The 19,329-nt window shown below is 40.7% G+C and overlaps 1 protein-coding gene across 4 annotated transcripts in view; it reads right to left on the reverse strand.

Annotated features, from left to right (window-relative positions):
- Positions 1-19,329, reverse strand: part of ANKFN1 (ankyrin repeat and fibronectin type III domain containing 1) — a 153,809-nt gene that overhangs the window by 21,236 nt on the left and 113,244 nt on the right. For all 4 annotated transcript variants that reach the window (XM_043497334.1, XM_043497335.1, XM_043497333.1 and 1 more), the window contains 6 exons: positions 13,622-13,721; positions 12,048-12,180; positions 10,780-10,896; positions 6,257-6,472; positions 4,063-4,229; positions 1,547-1,697 (listed from right to left, as the gene is read on the reverse strand). In XM_043497334.1, the coding sequence (XP_043353269.1) occupies positions 1,547-1,697; positions 4,063-4,229; positions 6,257-6,472; positions 10,780-10,896; positions 12,048-12,180; positions 13,622-13,721 (884 nt within the window). The remainder of the gene's footprint in view (positions 1-1,546; positions 1,698-4,062; positions 4,230-6,256; positions 6,473-10,779; positions 10,897-12,047; positions 12,181-13,621; positions 13,722-19,329) is intronic.

The following is a 19,329-nucleotide window of genomic DNA, read 5'->3' on the forward strand; positions in this document are numbered from 1 at the left end:
CTTTAAAGCGAGTATACCAATAATATAGTTCCACTGTAAGGCCTCTTTTACATTGCTAGAGCAGGTAAAGTGACCTTCCTGCAAATAAGAATCAGGCTCATGGTTTTTAATTTTTTTCTTCCGTCACAGCCACATCTTGGCTTCTCTCTTAATCTTTTCTATCCTTTCTCCAGCAACTTCTTTACCTGTTCAGATTTGCTTTATTATTCAGTTTGCCATACAGCCAGATTCTGATACCCTCACTCACCATGCATTGTATATTTCTATACAAGTAGCCTCACTGAAGTCAGGGCAAATACTTGTGTGAGCAACTGAGCACAAGTGTAAGTAAAGGGTAGGCAATCTGGTCCATAGTGACTGTGCATCTGCTGCTATTTTGGTCAACTCACCAGGGACTGAATCGGGGACCTAAAAGAATGAGCAGCTATAGCCTAAGTTAAAGATCCAGAGTCCCTTGCAGGGGCTGTAACAGACCCATATCTCCCATGGCTTGGGCACAGAGGTGGACTTGTAGCAACCACTTACCAGTGGTTTACAATTGGATAAGTGTCTTTTGTTGTATAACCACAGTAAATTCCTACTTCATGCAGCGTTGTGAGAGTGAAAAATAAATTATAAACACACTATAGGCTTGCTTAATGGCCGATGTGAAATGCATTTGTGTTGGAACTTAGTTCATTTCCAACTCGACAGGTCTCCACTACTACAGCTGGCCCTAATGGGCATTTTTAATGGCAGCATCAGCAGAGGTCAAGGACTGAATGGGCTATGGAGGCTCACCTATGATCTCACCTAAATGGGCGATATCTCAGTTGAGACACTGTGTGAAATCCCGGCCCCAGTGAAGTCAATGGGAGTTTTGCCATTCACTTCAGTGGAGCCAGGATTTCATCCACTGTGTAGGGAAGCTTGCACTGGTCCTGCCTATGCTATCCCTATTCAATGGGTAGAGGATTTCAGCCTCCAGGGCAGTGAGTCTGAAAGACTGGAGCTACGTATTCAGAAGCACCACATTTCCATTGGATGTAAAAGAATTTAAACTCAATAGTACACGTTGGGCCAAACTTTCAACTGGTCTTCTTATAAGTGCTTACAATAGCTGCAGGTGCAGCCACATGCATTTGCATATTCTCCATGGCCATAGGCAAATACATATTTGCCCTTGCAAGTAGGATAAAGGCACACCTTACTGCTTGATATGTGTGCAAAAGTGCCTGTCTGCTCATGCATGCAGTTGCACAAATACAAAAGCATATGCCTGCAAATGCAAATGAGGAAGACTACTGAAAAACTGGCCCTGCTGATTGAGTGTTTTAGTCCTATATATTCATATACTCCAGGAAAGCATGCTATCCTAAAGGTGATTTTTACCAGATGATATTCCCAATACACTTAAAATAACCCTAGTTAAACTCTTTCTGATTGCTTTGCTTTTGCAACTCTAACATGTAATCACTAGTAGAACTATATACAGTTTTTAGATTTCATTCATATTCCCAAGAATCAGTTGAAAAAAAAAAGTGATAAATGCCACAAAGCATAATACCTGTCGCAGAGGTAGATTGATCTGTTTGAGGAGAGCTTTCACTGCCATCTGGAGCTCATAGAAGAACAACTGAGTAGGGCAGTCTGAAGCATGATCCACACTTTCCACTGATTCCAAGCCAGAAAGCATTTGGAGCCATTCCCACTCATCTCTGTATGTTGAGTCAAGTTAAAATTAGAAATATAACAAAAGTTCAGTGCACAAGGAAGAATTTACAATATATGCATTTGGGATCTGTTGAGGGTTTAATCCTAAAATAGTCAAATGTTCTAAAATGATGCAGTCATGCTTGTTTGTGGTTAAAAACCAACCTAAAAAAGTTTTCTGTTTAATTTTTCTAGCACGTGTACATCAAGCTGACCATTCCTTGCTAACACCTGAAAATCGACTGCCTTCAAAACATTTCAGCAAGATTTTTTCATGGAGAAGAACTCCATTCCATGTCTTTTAAAACATATGTTGGTCTACAGCTGCTTTTACTGGCGAGTTCAATGTCTGATCAGCTGCAGACATCTCCGGTACTGAATGCAGCCAATGAACTGGATTCAGCTCTAAAGCAGATGAGCATAGGAATGGCACTACTGGATCAAACCCATAGTCCATCTAGTCCAGTATCCTATCTCTGACAGCGTCCAGCATTGGATGCTTCAGGAGAAGGTGCAGGAAACCCCACAATAGGCAGGTGTGGGGCAATCTGGCCCCATGTGAAGGTCTGAACCTAATTCCTAATAGTAGAGATTGTTTTAAACCCTGAGGCGTGAGGTTTTGCATCCCTTCCAAAAATGTTATTAAGAGATCCAAGAAAACACCAACCAGCAGCTCATCTTCACAAGAATCAGAAAGAAGCACTGGATATATTTGGTACATGTACCCTGGATGCCAACACTGTCTCCCACATTAAGCTGTCAAGTGCAAACCATCTGGTGTGAGGAAACGAGGATGCCCAAGAGATGCTTTAAGAAGAACCCTTATAATTAGGCAGAATAGTCAAGCTGAACACCACAGAGCAGATGGAAGCAACAGCAAATGACAGAGGGGAGTAGAGGAGACTAGTTTCTGCCCTGTTTACCAGGGGAAAGATGTAATGTAATATAAAACTGTTGTTAGGATTAACTATTACAATGCTGGATGGTCTTGTTATCCATATTAATGTCCTGCCCATATTTGAATCTTGCCAAGTTCTTGGCTGGTTGATGGAACCATGTGGGCTAACAAACAAACAAAACAAACAGAGGAAGAAAGAAAATGCACTGTTGCACTGTCCCAGGGGTGAGGACTGTGGAGACAGAACCAGGAAGAATGTGCTGACCCAACAGAGAGCACATCCAGAGCTGACAGCATTTGAACAAATGTGTTTTTTGAGTCATCATCTATTTTATCGTTTAGGGGCAGGAGGGGGTTACAAACAAGGTATCACAGATCAGAGTATATTTTAAACTGACTTAACACCCTCTTAGGCCCTGATCATTCCCCCACTGAAGGTCAATAAGAAGACTCCCATTGGATCAGGCCTTTAGGTCCTGATCCTACCATCAGAGTCATGTTGGAGGACCCAGGCAGAGCCCCAGGATTGGGGTCTTTGGGCCTGAGCCATATCCCAGAGAAACCAATGGGATTTTCAACCAGTATGGGCTTTGGATCAGGCCCTCTGTATACCAGATAGATGGACGTAAGCATGTGCACATTTGAGGTCAATATAGAGCTCTATGGTACACAGTTTGTGCAAAACTTAGTTGACAATTATACCTGCTCAACCAACAATAGATTGAATGGGATTATGACTGAGAGTAGAATTTAGCTCTAAATGTTAACAAGTAACGTGACAGATGGTCGATAAGGGGCATACAGTAGAATTCATAAACTAAATAAATATTATATTCCAAGGGCTCTGCAGGTGGTGAGTGCTCTGGTCCTGAACCAGCAAAGCACTTAAGCACATGCTTATCTTTATGTGGGTATGCAATCCTCCTGACTTCAATGCCTCAGTGCCTAAATTTCTTGTTATCTCAGGGCCAGAGTGCTCAATGTTTTGTAGGTTGCAAACCTCTGAGTTCACTTTATTTCTCTTTATTCAATGTGATGCAATTATTGACAGTACTGTTGTGACTATCAGCATTAATTATTAGTTATCTGCATCTTCTGTTTCTATTTATATAGTAGGTTTCAGAGTAGCAGCCGTGTTAGTCTGTATTTGCAAAAAGAAAAGGAGGACTTGTGGCACCGTAGAGACTAACAAATTTATTTGAGCATAAGCTTTTGTGAGCAGCTCACTTCATTGGATGCATCAGTTTTTCCACTGAATGCATCCGATGAAGTGAGCTGTAGCTCACAAAAGCTTATGCTCAAATAAATTTGTTAGTCTCTAAGGTGCCACAAGTACTCCTTTTCTTTCTATTTATATAGATTTCATATTTGGTGCTCACATAAACTGTACATATTTTCACACAATTAGCACTTGAGTTTCAAGTTTGATCAACTGTCTTAAACTAATGAGTATTTTAAAAAAAATCACTTACTTGGAAACATTGCTGTTGTCTCGGATTTTAACATGACACAGAATGTTGGGCAGCTTTTGCAGTACAAGGACTTTGATTTGATCTACGGAGCTGCAGAGTTTCAGGTAACCCAGATACAAGCCAGGAGGGAGGCGCTGCTGGCTTCTTTTGTGGTAGGAAAGTGTTTCCTGTTCGAACAGAAACATTCCTTCATATAAATGCCCTTTTTCCCCCGGATAAGAAGAGAGATCTGCTAATGTTTTTATAGCAGGTCTTTTGCTTTAAGAGTGTCCTGAACCCAGAAAAACATGTAAGCACATGCTTAACTCTAGGCACAGCCACAATCTTCGTGCAGTTAGGAACGTTCAGCTTGATGCACTGAGGCTATTCGTGCTTAAAGTTAAGCATGTGCTTAAATGTTTTGGTGGATCAGGTGCTCAGAGTGCTCAGCACCTTGTAGGAGTAAGCTGTAAAACAATAACTATATAAAAATAAGAAGCATATTGCAGTCCTAAAGCAAAATTCTCCTCTCTGATCTGTGCTCCATGCTCTTTTATGCATAGTCGCCAGTGAACTCTTTCTACAGTTACTAACATCAGTGAGGAGTTTTCTGTGTGCACCAGGTTGTCAAGTATAGTACCAAAGTAAAATGTATTGTCAAATGAATCACTACATTTTCAACACAATGAACTTTATCATCAAAAAGAGCCTGGAAAGGACTGGCACCGATGTTCTCTTTGCTGTAGCTAGCAGATATTAACAGGGCTATGTATAGCATTCCCCAAAGACTATCTTAATAAATGAAGTTGACGGCCATCCTGAGTAATGTGTCCCTCTGCAATGAGTAAGGATTAAGCCACCTGGCCCTCTGTCTTCACCCTTGGAACCATCACATTATCTGCCAGTGCTATGCTTGGCTCTAACTAGTGGAATTAGATCTTCATTTTCATGAGCACTTCATGAACAAAATACCCGCCTGATGATTCAACATGTAATACAAGAAAGGGAGGGCATTACACAGGAATGTGCAAACCATTAGGGGGAAATTTTTCCACTAGGATCTCTGTGGAAACCTGATCGGACCTGTATTTTGCGTTTCCTGATATAAAACCTTTCCCCAGATTGGGATTTTTTTGCACCTGTGAGACATATTTTATATAGTACGTCAAGCACCAGGTCAAGTATGTTTTATTGTCATTTGGAAATCTTTTAATTTACCCCAAACCTTGCAATGTGTACATATGATTACCGGTCAGCTTCTGGTGCACAAAAGTACACAGTCACTACCCAAGAAAATGACCATAAAATCACAATTAGCCACAGTAGTCAATATCTAGCTGAAGTGACCCAAGACAGAGCTAAGACAATAACTTTTCTGGAAGTATTTCCAATGAGGAGGTGATCCCTTAGGTTTAGAGAGAAGAGATATTGATAAATCATTCTGTAGGATATATCCTGCTGTCACTTACACACAACTTCTCTTGACTTCAATATGAGTTATGTGCATGAGACAACAGAAGGATGTGACTTTAATAGACACAGTTCTGCAAGGTACTGAGCACCCGCAACTCACAGACGTTAAATGGGAGTTGGGGGTGCTCTTCACCTTGCAGGATCACTCCAATATCTTGGCGTCATTCCACCACTGAAGTCCACTGAGAATTTGACATAAAAACAGATGGGAGGATATGGTCTGGAGATAATTCAATGGGAGCTGATTTCATTGGGAGTTGAGGGCCCTCAGCACCTCCCAGAATCTTGAGTTTGTCTGGGTTCAAAAATAAAACCTGGTTTTAGTGATCAATCTCTGATGGAAAAATCATATAGTCTATAATAGAAAATGGTAGCTTCTCTATAGCTGTTCAGAGCCATCCTATAAGAGAGAATTACATCCCTTGCTATACAATTCTATAGCATGGTTCCAAAAACCTACAGAAAATATATCAGTCTCCTATATATACTATAGGTCTTTAAAGTCATTTCTATAGAACCCTATTACATTTCAATAGAATCTTATTATTTTTTGTCATATTAAGAGCTCAATCCAATGCCCATTGAAGGCAATGGAAGACTTTACTCTCAATGGGAGCCTTTCCATGAATTATAATGGGCATTGGATCAGGGTCTAAAACCTGTAAGACTTTTCCATAAAGCATGCTCACAGTCACAGGCTTTTAAAAATTAATAACATAAAGTAAGTGAAGCAAAGTGCTACCTGGATCGTTATGAGCAAGATGTCTAATGCCGTTGGCTCCTCGGGAGTTGAAAGGGATTTTCTCTGGCTTTGTAGCTTGGATATTTGCATCCATTTACCATTAAAAAATGAATAGAGAGTCTCTACTTCTCTTACTGTAACTATCAGGATATTGCCATGTCTGTCCTTGATCGGCTCGTAATAAACTCTGCCTAAGTTGTGAGTTCCCAGCAAGTTCTAGAAAGCAAGCAGATTACAAAGGACAATATTAGCCATTACTCATCAGGAGGGTGACATTTTCAGTGCAGGCCTAGCTCTGTTCCCACTGAACTCAATGAGAGTTTTGCCACTGACCTCAGAAGGAGCTGGTTAGGCCAATGCAAAGCACTTCTGCTATTTCAAACCTATGTCCAACATCACTCAGCGCAATCAGAGAAAAATTCTGCCCTGGGTTGCATGTGTGAGAAATGCATTGTAGAATTTGGGGGCAATTCCTCAGCTGGTGTATACAGAGGTTACTGGTAAATATCAATCTGATCATTTGACAAAAGGTCTTTTTAAAAGACCAAATTGCAATGTGATTCACATACATAACCTAGGACAGATTTTTTTTTTCTAGTTGCATCAAGGTATGTGAATATAGGGTAGGATTTTCAAAAGCACTCAGTGTTGGCCTAACTCTGCTCCCATTGACTTCAATGGAATCAAGCTGATTTATACTGATTGAAGATCTGCATACACATTCCAGCCTACCAAGGTCTGATTGTGGGATACAATGGGTGTCAAAGATGCTGTACAAGGGACCCCAAAATGACTGATTCTGGAAACTTAAAATGCTGTTGAACTCCCTCCTTTAGGGTCAGTTACTTTCTATAAATTCAGGTTCATTATTTTTTCTGATGTAAGTTATTTCCAGCAGTAAAAGTGAGGGGACACCAAATATGTGCGGAATGCAGGTCAGGTAAATCTGGGACTAAAATGAGTAATGTCTCTTGACAAGAGGAACTTTTGAGAGGTATTGATCTGCCCCTTTTATTTTGAAAACCAAAAATGTGCTAGACAAAAACAGCAGAGACCCTAACAATCTGTTAGGCCAAAATTTTTCTGGCAAAATATCTGAAGATTAAAGAAATTTATTAAAAAGAACAAAACTAACCTCTGTCAAAATCCCTTTCCCCATATAGGAAGAATCAGCTTGTCGATGTGAGCACACTGACTTCAGTGACCAGCCACTGAAGAGATTCCCAGATGTCTTAAAGAAAAATGCCTAACATTTAAAATATGCTCATTACTTTTGGAGTTTTCAAGAGATCTACAGTAAATGGTAAGGGGTGGGGATTGTTTAAAAGGAAAAACTGAATTGACAATGTAGCACATTGTACGTATAGGAAAGTATGTAGCTGTACTTTAACTTAATGACATTCTGCACTGATAGATTACCATGAGTTGATTTATTTGCACTTAGCAGGCACTATTTACTTATAATCTGTATTATTAAATTGTTTATAAACTAAGCACTCAAAGTAGTCAGTACAGTGGCTGTCATTTATAAGTGGCTTTAAGTAGCTATTTTAGTTTTATGTAGCCCTCTCTAGGGCATACTGGAGAAGGCTATATTGCCACATGCTCTTCTTTTTTGCTGCCTGTAAATATTAGCCTCCTGACCCTACCAGCATGGCACAGGGTAGATTTTGCAATACGTACTGGCATATGTGTCTAGTAAGGGGATGGGAGACAATAACTAGCCAGAAGCTGGTCATATATTTGCCATTTTTAATTAAACCTGTTGTAATGGGATTATTGACAGCACTAGATTCTGAAATGAATTCCAGCAGACAGAATGGAAAAGCCTATGATGATTCAAGAACATATTGCTAGTACACAAGCAAAAAACATTTTTGAGCCCCCCCCGCTCCCGGCGTGGCATTCTATCACGTTTTGTTTGCTCTAGTTGTCTAATGGTAGCAGCAGGCAAAATTACAATCCCCAGTCTCTTTGAGTCCACTGATCCAGTCCCTTACCAGCTGTGTTGTCACTGATCTCTCCCACTCTGTCCTAAGTTCCTATGGAGTCAGTCTGTTAAACAGCCTCAATAAAGTTTATTCAACTGTATAAACTTTATTGAGACCCTTCATGGGTGGATTCCATTAGACCACATACTGCTAAAGGTTGGCAGACTGGTGACAGTCCTATGTTCATCAGGGGACCAAACTGACAGAACAAATGTTTAGGATAATAAATATGCCAAAAAAAAAACCACCAGAGCAGTATACCACAGGGACAAACACACCATCTTTCTATGCTTCCAGCTCTTCTCTTATAACTGCTGCTAGCAAATCGAATGCAATGTGCCCAGTATCTTGGGTATCTCAAAATACAGTCTCTGTACAGGTTTCAGAGTAGCAGCCGTGTTAGTCTGTATTCGCAAAAAGAAAAGGAGGACTTGTGGCACCTTAGAGACTAACACATTTATTAGAGCATAAGCTTTCGTGAGCTACAGCTCATATACATTTACAACGAGTATTAACAACAATGGTCTGTTAAAGACAATCTGCGCAGGCAAAATTAAACTCAGCTCAGCATAGAAATGTGCGCCATAGAAACCAAGCTAGCCACTCTACATGGACGCATTCAGCAAATATGGTTAAATCTGTCAAGTGACCGCTCAAAGCTCTGACAAGCATCTATTGCTTAAAATAGGTGGTTCTCTAATAAGGGGTATGTCTACACTTCAAGCTGGGGGGGGGGAGCGGTCCCAGCTCAAGAGACATACTCATGCTAGCTCTCATCAAACTAACATAGTAGCTGTGGGGGCATGAGCTGCAAAACAGGCTGGCTTTCCTGAGTACACGCCTAGGATCCCAAACAGGTACATACTTGGCGTGGCTAGCCCATCCCGCCACTCACATCGCCACAGCTATTTTTAGCACAGCAGCTTGATGAGAGCTCCTGCAAGTTTTCAACTTGAGCTGGGACTCACATCCCCTCCTCGATTGGTGCAGACATACCCGAAGAGGGAGCAGATGTGTACTCCACACATTTGCAGATGTTTTGGGTCTACCTCCCAAGACAGGTGGCTGCCTGAGAAGGCTGGTCTTGTGCACAGCTTTCATTGTAGATAAATAAAAAACTAATACAAAGACATTCCTAATCAGGCCTACATCGCTAGTTTGTCACTAGGTGCCAGAATGTCATAGATACCATAAACCTCAGTTTTTGACATGATCTGGAATAGGAATAAGAGTGGTCTTGTGGTAACATACCACCTGGGACTCAGGCAAGCTGGGTTCCCTCCATGGCTCTGCTCTAGATTTTCTGGGTAATTTTGAGCAAGTCACTTAAAAAAAACCCCAAAAAACCCAAAACCAAAACCCCTCTGTGCCTCAGTTTTCCTTTCTGTAAAATGCACTAAATACATTCATGTTTGATTTAGTTGGGGATTGGTCCTGCTTTGAGCAGAGGGTTGGACTAGATGACCTCCTGAGGTCCCTTCCAACCCTTATAATTCTATTATTCTATACTCAGATGCCCTGCTGATTGGGATGGAGGGGGGCATAGAAATACTCAGATAGATTGACAGCTCTGGTGTATAAAGGCCCCAAGTAAGTCATTTATTTCATCATGCAGTTTACTGAGATCTAGGATTATTATCATTATCAATAATTATTTGCATCTAAAGACCCCAACTGAGAAAGGGGTCCCATTGTGTTAGGCACCCTATGTACGCATGACACTCCACCCTCCCCAGAGAGTTTACAGTCTACATACACAAATCACACCAAAGGTGGGGAAAAGGAAGTGTTATTGATGTGTCTGATCAATTTTTCTTTGACAATCTCTATTCAAAACTGTAAGCCTATAGCCAGGAAGGATGGTCTTGTGGTTTCACTACTGACCTGTGACTCTGGAGAGCTAAATTCAATTCCCACCACAGACTTCATATGTAACCTTGGGCTTCCATTGACATGTGATGGGATTTGGGGATCCAAGCCTAATGTCTCTGTAAATGGGTATAATAATGCTCCCAAACTTTTGTCTGCCATGTCATTTTTGACTCAAGTTCTTTGGGGCAGGGGTTGTCTCTTCCTATGTGTGTGCCCAGCACCTTCCACAAAGGGGCTCTAATCTTGCTCGAGGCCTAGAAGTGCTACAGTAATTCAAATAACAGTAATATAAAGGTCTTTTCTATATGAGGCATCTTGGCTTTTGAGTAATATATCTCAGGGTTATGATTGCTGCTCTCTTTCTGGGTGTCCCCGACCTGCAAAATCTTGGACTTATTTGGGATATTTATTTGCTGCATTATGTTTGTTTCTTCTTCTGTCATTGTTTCTCCTTTCCCCTCTTTTCCTAGGGTTTACTTTTTACATAATCACTCTTTTCCAGCAGGAGATATAGGTGCAGCAGCTCACTTCACAGCAGATGCTAATACTACTCCAGAGGACGAGCCAGTGGGGAGTGCTAAGGCAGAGAACAGCTGGCAGCACCTTTCCTCAGAGACCATGAATGAAAATTAACGACTGAAAACATGCAATGCAACTAACCTGTAACTGTGCCGTTGCTGAAACCATCTTTTGCCTGGCTTGAAGTGCTGTTGATGAGGACATGGATATGGACATATTCTGCCTCAGCCATCTGATATCATCCCACATACAAGACAGCTGCAAAATATATGTCACAGTTCAATCCCCTTTGTTCTCAGTGCTTGAAAAGCCGGCAGCAAAAATAAAAGCATATTTGGCTTTGGAAAAATCAGTAGCTATTGTTCATTTTGAGTTTCTGTGTGTGGTACTAAAGTGGATAGTTACTGATTGGAGAGAAAGAGAGAGTGCGCCTTAGAAAAAGATACCATATCTAGCTACAGAAAGAGAGAGCATTTCATAAACCGCATGCACCTATCCCAGTTCATCTGTGGATTTTCATGTAAGATTGATTCAGTGTCCACTTGGGTTCAAAAATAATGTGAAGATGTCTTTAATCCTGGACAATCAAAACACCAGCCCTTGAAACTTCTGGTCAGTGGTTAATGTTCTTTAACTCCTTCCTTCTTTCCCCAGAAGCCCTTAAATAACAGTAACTGGAAATCGGGTCATGTGGGATTAAACATCTTAGTGAATGAATTCTGCTTTGGCCAGTGCCTTCCATGCCCATCAATGGGCTAGGCAGGATTTATCCTTTAAAAATGTTAGAAGGAAAAATAATTAACTCAAGCAAAAAGTACCATGCTCAGGACAGGTTCTAGGCACCAGCAAAGCAAGCACGTGCTTAGGGCGGCACATTTCCAGGGGCGGCATTCTGGCCACCCTTTCTTTTCAGGACAGTTGCGCTCTCGGAGCTGCACCACTTAGATGGGGCGAGGGCGCCGTGCCCCCGGCCGCAGCGGGAAGGGGAAGCCCCAGCCCCGGGATGCTGAGCCAGGGCCCTGCCGCTACCTGGGGAGGAGAGGGCAAGTCCTGCCGGGGAGCCACGGCTGCGCCACCTCATCTGTGCCCTGGCTGCTGTGCTGCCTTGTGCCACCCCTTCTCTGTGTGGCTGGGCGGGGAAGGGGGGAAAGCCCCTGCAGGTGCTGGGAGAAGGTGACATCAACTTACTCCGCTTCCAGCGCCGCCTGTGAGCCCCACCCCCGCCTGAGCTTGGGGTGGCAAATTTTTTCCTTGGGGTAGCAAAAAACCTAGAGCCGGCCCTGACTGTGCTTCATCACTTAGCTTCTTCACTCCTGTCATGTTTTGTTCTGGAAATATACTAAGGTTGGAGCAATTTCTGGTACAGACCACTCATTGAGAGTCAGCATATGAAATTAGGTGCCTGTTACCTTTGTGAACCACAGAAAATCTTGCATAATGGAACTGGTGTGAGAGTCATCAATTTCCACAATTGGGATTTGATCTTCATTGGTTACTAACAGGTTGTCTTTGTAATAAAATATGACAGCTATGTAGAGTCCACTGAAAGGAAGAAAGACAAACAAGAAAGGTTTCAAAGTAGCAGCCGTGTTAGTCTGTATTCGCAAAAAAAAAAAAGGAGTACTTGTGGCACCTTAGAGACTAACAAATTTATTTGAGCATAAGCTTTCGTGAGCTACAGCTCACTTCATCGGATGAAGTGAGCCGTAGCTCACAAAAGCTTATGCTCAAATAAATGTTAGTCTCTAAGGTGCCACAAGTACTCCTTTTCTTTTTACAAACAAGAAAGCGAGCAATCAGTCTCAATAGCTATCTAAATCAGCACCAAGCGTCCTGAATAGGCACATAGATCCATAGATTCTAAGGTCAGAAGGATCACTTTTGATAATCTAGTCTGACCTCTTGCATAACGCAGGCCATAGAACTTCACTCAGTGATTCCTGCAAAATGGTCATAGGAAATGTATTGCTCCAAACAAAGGAAACTACCACAATGTCATTATCTATGATTCTTATCTACACAGCTTGCTCAAGTAAAACAACCCATTGACATCCATTTCAGCGGGATTTTTGCCTGAGTAAATAGTGGATGATTGGGGTCATTATGTTTTCTGAAATCATGAAATGTTAGTATTTTGTACAAATAATGGGTCAAGCTCTGCTCTCATCTACAACAGTGTATATCTGGAGTAAATCCACTCAAATCAACAGGGCTATTATGGATTTATATAAATGTTCCAGGGTATAATTTGGCCAGCATATCTGCAAAACTGGTCATAGAAATCATTCCTTTCAATATTTACTCTTGTAATTAGTGACATAAACCAGTTGCTTTAGGGAATTTAAAGACCCCAGAGAGCACTTTTGGAAGAATCAAAACTCTTATCAAAATACAAAGAAGAAAAAGCAAACGGAACGCTCTTGGTGATGAAAGAAGTAGTAATCCAGTGTGGGCAACTTTCATTTACTGAAACCAAACCATCAAGGCTCAATGCTACCTGGGTCACCAAGGTCGCAGAACTAGCTAAAAATATTAGGAACCTCTCAGGTGGGTTGCTTGCTGGTGAAGGGGTATTATAAATATACATAAGCAGGCTGTCAACACCCTACATTTTATGTCATAAACAAATGAAATTCCATTACTGAGCAGCAACAGAACTAGCACGTCAAAAACATTTAAATCACAGCATTGTGGTTTTGCGTGCAAAGTTCCATGATGTTATAAGTCCTCAGCCAGCAAGACAATGGAAAGATTCCCATTGACTTCAGTGGGTGCTGGTGCAGGCTCAATGAGCCTCATTTTCCACTCAGCCACTCCAGTTTTTTATATCTTCATGGACTTCACCACGGTTATGTCCGATTTACTGCAATTTAAGCCACAGGAGAACATGTCCATAGCTATGTCTGAGTTGCGGTCTTTTTGGTATCTAAGCTCCCATTTGTAGCTAAATTGGCATTTTGGGAAAATGAAATATATGACAAACCGTTTCAGAGTCTTCACAAACTTGTTTGAAGAATGGAAAAGATGCTTCAGGCTCCTGGAGACTGATTGCTTGCGACCAGCATTCTGTAGTTTAGAACTTTCTAAAATGGAAAATAAAAACCAACAAAAAAATCAGAGTGTGAACTTCAGGGTTACAGTAAAATATAAAGAAAATTTGTGTCTTCCCTTCTCATTACTTTCAGTATGTTTATGCCTATCAACAGACAAGCATTTCAGGAATGCACCCCTTTTCCTTATGTGTTCATGCTGTCGGTGATCAGGAAGATTAAAATGATCTCCTAATGACAATGAAATCTGGAAAAAAATCTTGTTAGTTTGCTCCCAAACAAGGACAAGCCTGAACCAATGTCATGGATCTTGAGCTTTAGGACATTCAAAATCTGGTTCTGAATTTTGCAAATGGTCCCTATAATTATAATGGATGGAAACAAAGCTCCAGATCTGAATGCCCCTGAATTTTATGATGCCTGAAATGATGTTCCAAATTTTGTGACTTGAGCCCATCTATACTCTCAAGCTCCTAGTAATGGAACAATTGACCTCCTTGTTTTGGTTTTAAACACTTAGAAAGGAGGGATGAGACTTACAAAAGCAATGCCAAACATTAACATTTTGGTGACATCAATAAAAGATTAAATAAGACAGCATAAGTGTCTACATGACTACTTAGTTCGTGGCAAACTGAGGTGTAAATCTGCTTTACTGTGTGTCTGACTGTAAAAGAATGATGGGTGGATCAGATCTGATAACAGAAGAAATCACCCTTTTCAGAGGTTCTAAAAAATTTGGTTAATGTTTTATTGGTTACATCGTTTTTAGCTTTCTTGAGTCTCTGCTAAAATAGTGTTCTGAGGGCCTGATCCAATTTCCTTTGAAGCCAATAAAAAGACTCCCAATGGGAGTTGGGGGGAACTGTTATAAGAGTGCTCTACAAAAGATATATGTAAATAGTTTTTAGAGGATGTGCCAGTAAATAGTACTCAAGAACTTGCAGCATTGTGCACAGGTTTTGTACAACCAGTTAAAGTTGCTGTTGTGCTTTGCAAATCACTTTTGGTGTATAGCTTTTTACATGCAGCTCTCAAGAGGAGCTGGCTTTCAAAACCAGTTTTAAACTGATGAAACTCCATTGACTTCAACGGAGTCACTTCTATTTAACACTGTGTCAAAGAGAGGAGAATCGGTCCCAGAGAGACAAGTCTCATGGTATTTCTGGCTGATCTGGAAAGAAAGAAGGGTAATTGTGTGAAATTATAGTTCAGTTTTAAAGGGCCAAGATGTTCTGATTGATTAGATGAAGTCTGGATAAGCATCTGGACTGAACCTCCAATACATTTGTAGGTTAACCATTCTGTTTCGGAAAAGCCTATTATCCTGCCAACTCTTTGCCAAAAACTGTTTGTTGCATGTTGCTAATCAGTCTCCTTGGATATTCTCAGAGTAACATATTTTCCTCGTGCCTCTAATGCTCAATAGAAGGTGTCTGACTGTGGCTCCTTAACAAGTCTGACCATTTAAATTTGTTCTTATCTAAACCCCATCTGTGGAAGTACTCAACATATTTTAAAATGATGAATAAATTTGCACCATAATTTGCACATTGAAGACCACAGAAAGAAGATACATTGTTAGCAAAATTATTGCTCTGCCGAACAGCAAACACAAAGAGAACAAGTGAGGTGAATTTATTATTCAATGATAGAATTCAGAGATGGGAAAAACTTATTAGGTCATCAAATCCATACTCTTTCCAGTGCAAAACTCTTCTCAATTGTATTGTCTCCATTGCTTTGTCTGATCTAGTTTTAGATGTCTCAAGCTAAGTTCTTCCCTTGGAAGATTATTCCTTTTATCATTATTTATTATTTGCTAATTGTATTTTATTAGTGCATAGAGACCTCAGTCAGATCATACCTCCATTGGGCCAGGCTCTCAAAGACACAGGGCCAGATACTGCCCCCTTTACTTATGCTGAGTAGCTGCTTTCTACACAAGTATTCTCATTGATTTGAATGGGACTACATGGGTAGTAAGCTGCTACTCACCATGAGTACAGGTAGCGAAATCTGTCCCACACTGTAAAACAATCTCGTCTCCAAAGAATTTATGGATGGGGTTTTCAAAAATAGCCAATATTAGGGATGGCTGGAAAACAAGAATTCCGTTGTGTGAAAAAAATTGAGGCTTTTGCATTTGTTTTTGCTCTTTCTTCTGCCTGATTTTGAGAAGGATTTTGAACCCGGGACTCCCACATCCCAGCTAAGTCCCTAACCACTGAGTTCAAGGATAGGCTTGTTCATCCCTCACTCTCTCTCCTTCCTTCCCCCAACCCCTCTTCTGACTCTCCCATTTTGACCAGAAATTCCAACATGGGCCTGAGAAAACTTGCTGACAAATTTTTCATCAACACCTATATGTTTCTGCAAAAAGTTTCATTTTTGACAAATTTGGCATTTTCTGACCAGAAAAAAATGTGTCGTTGAAAAATTCCCAACAGGCTCGACTCAGCATTAGTGTATCATGGCTCCCATTGAAATCAGTGACAGCAGAGTTACGCCGACATTAAGTGCTTTTAAACATCTCAGCCTACAATCTTAGAGACAAGAGGCAACAGGTGGAGGGAAGATAGGTGAAGAATAATCTGAGCAATAATTTCACAACTAGGTCTCCCATTATGTAATGTTTTCTTATTCTTTGTATTGCAGTAGCAACTAGAGGCCCAAACTTGCTAGGCACTGCAATTAAGAGTTGATTCTAGCCCCAGAGAGTTTACAATCTACATAGTCAAGACAAAGGAAGGATTATTATCCCTGTTTTCCAGAGAATGAGAAACTGAGGCAGAGAGAGACTAAATGAGTAGCTCAAGGAAAGCCAGGCATTGAAGCCTGTCTCCCACGCCAATGCCTTAACTAGGGCTATTCCTTCTCTCATGCCCTCTCTAGATCCTTTCTCCAATGTTCATCTTCAATTTACTTTTCCTTAATTTTACCCCATTACTCTAAGTAACACTCCTGACTCCCTCTTCAGTGTTTACATCCTTCAAATACTGGTTCTGCCTGCACCACCCTCCCGCCCCCGAGAAAGACAGTACTTGGAAAACATTCTCATGGATCATTATTACTGCCAAGTGAGTGTATGTCAGTGTATCTCCATAATGTAAACCAAACACTGTTTTAAAGCTCATGGATCATGCTTCCTCTCCTCCTTGACTAAAACCAGTTTAGCAATACCATTTCCATCCTAATTATGTAAATTAGATTCTCTCCTGTGTATGCGGGAGCTGAGTTGCTACAGGCAAAGCAACATAACTCCACATAAAATGCCCAGAGATTATAGCACTGAAATAATAGGGAACATTTAAAGTGAGCATACATGCTATTGGGCTATTCAGTGGTTTGGATTCAGTCCACAGCTTCTTAGATGCCAACAGCAAAAGAAATAATATAAAGCTACATAAAAGACTAAACTTTCCCACATTGTTGTTTACTTTTGTTTTACAATCTTCTGTAAGTAGAAGCCAGCAATGTGGAGATGGGATTAGAGGATAATTTGAATCCAGAGGAAATGGAATTTTAATAGTCTGTTATTTAATTAACTAATAAATAACATGGAGTGCCCCTAATAGTAAAATATCAGTAGCAGCAGAACAAGTCAACATTAATAAATGATAAGACAACCACGTTATGAGCTCACTTAACAAAAGCCTTAACACAAACATTTACTGGCAGAAATTAGGGAATTGCTAGTGATTAGATTGAGATCAGAAACATTTAAATTTGGATTTTGCTAAGCAATTTACCACCAATGTAAATTCATAACAGGGGCAGTTTTTCTTTCTTTAGGTAGGATGTCTAAATGTTTCTTTGTTGTCCACTAAATAATGGAAAATGCAACTGATATTTTAAAAAAAGCAATACCCATAGATTTGTGGAGGGATAAAAGCAAAATTTTTCCCAGGCTTCCAGTGTACAATAATCATGGCACCAGTCTCTAAAAGAATCTCTATTACTTTGTCTGTTCTGTTTTCCTGACAAGGAAGAACATTTGGATGGAAAGGGTCTGCTTGTCTATCATCGCATCACTGCAGAAGCAACTACCTCTCTCCCAACTGGTGTAAATGAGAAGTAACTCCTTTGATGTTGATGGAATTACACCAGCGTCAGATTGTTATCAGAGGAGACTCCAACCCAATGAGGCCAGGGGTTTCCATAAAAGTTATATTCATTCAGAGTGAAATTCAGCCATGAAGCGGGTCAGCACAAGTCCTATTCAGTACTCAGAGCCCACTTACCCCTGTTTGAGGGCATAAGCAGTGCCTAGCCTTGCTTACTTGGCACATGGGGCTGAAATTCACCCTGTGTGAAAATGGATCCAGTGGTTGGAAGCTGAAGCAAGACAAATTCAGACTAGAAAAAAAGGCGTACATTTTTAACAGTGAGAGCAATTAACCACTGGAACAACTTGCCTAAAAATGTGGTGGATTCTCCATCACCTCAAGTCTTTGTAACAAGACTGGATGTCTTTCTAAAAGAGATGCTCTAGCTCAAAGAGAAGTTATGGGCTTGGTGCAGAAATGACTGAGTGAGGTTCTCTGGCCTGAGTTATACCAGAAGTCAGACTGATGGTCATAATGGTCTCTTCTGGCTTTGTAATCTATGTATAGTTATGTGCGTTGTTGTCAACCCATGGCATTATGAAAGCCCCCTCAGGCCTGTTATTTCATATTCACGCTAAGCATTTAGATCAAGCTAAAAACTTTAAAAATATGATGCACTATGAAATCAGAGCCCCCCCATCCCTTTGCTAAATGAAAAAAATGGGTTCTACTGCTTATGAAACAAATTACTACTAAAATATTTTTTAAAATTAACCTCTGACTTGTCCAGTAAAATATATTTACAACTAGGTCCCAGAAAGAAAATATTTGGAAAGCATTTCAGTGAAGACAGGGGTTTCTCTTGTAACAAAGCACCACAATTACTTCTCCCTGCACAGAATTTGTTTGGAATCAATGATCCTACATTAAAAAAAGCACTTAAAAATACAACTGAAGTATTGCCAGGACATATGTAATTGTAGTAACTTGGTTACGCTATTCTGTAGCATGGTATTATGAAGACAAATGGATGACTTTGTTGTTTGTAATCATCAGGATTTTCCAGAAGATTAAACATATGAAAGCAAAGCTTCCTAAGCAATTCCCTAGGAGATTTCATCATATCACAGAGCAGGTTCAAAAGCAACAGCTGATCTAATTCCAAAAGCTCTTAAACTCACTGTACATTCCAATGTATTCTTCCTGGTGCTTTTGTGAGCTTTTCTACACACCAGGCCAAATTCCAGGCTTCCGTGCAAAGCCTGACAACCAGGCTTTGTGCAGAGCTCTTTATGGAGTCTGGGGAATTTACTCCTCCTTTATCATGCTGGAGCACTAATGCAGCTGCTGCCCTTAGAGTTCCCCTTATATAGGGAGGTTTTGGACAGTGGGATCTACACAGTCATGGATCTATTACTGATGTTCACTCACCAAGGCAGCATGGTCCAGTGAATTGAGCACAAGGCTGGAGGCCAGGGAGGTCCTGTGTTCTAATCCTACTTCTACTACTGTCTAGTCTTAATTTCTACTAAACACTGGGCCTGATTCTGCTCTCACTGAAACCAATGGAGTTACACAGGTAAAAATGGTCT

Source organism: Dermochelys coriacea, chromosome 14 (assembly GCF_009764565.3).
Source record: "Dermochelys coriacea isolate rDerCor1 chromosome 14, rDerCor1.pri.v4, whole genome shotgun sequence".
NCBI classification, from domain to species: domain Eukaryota; kingdom Metazoa; phylum Chordata; order Testudines; family Dermochelyidae; genus Dermochelys; species Dermochelys coriacea.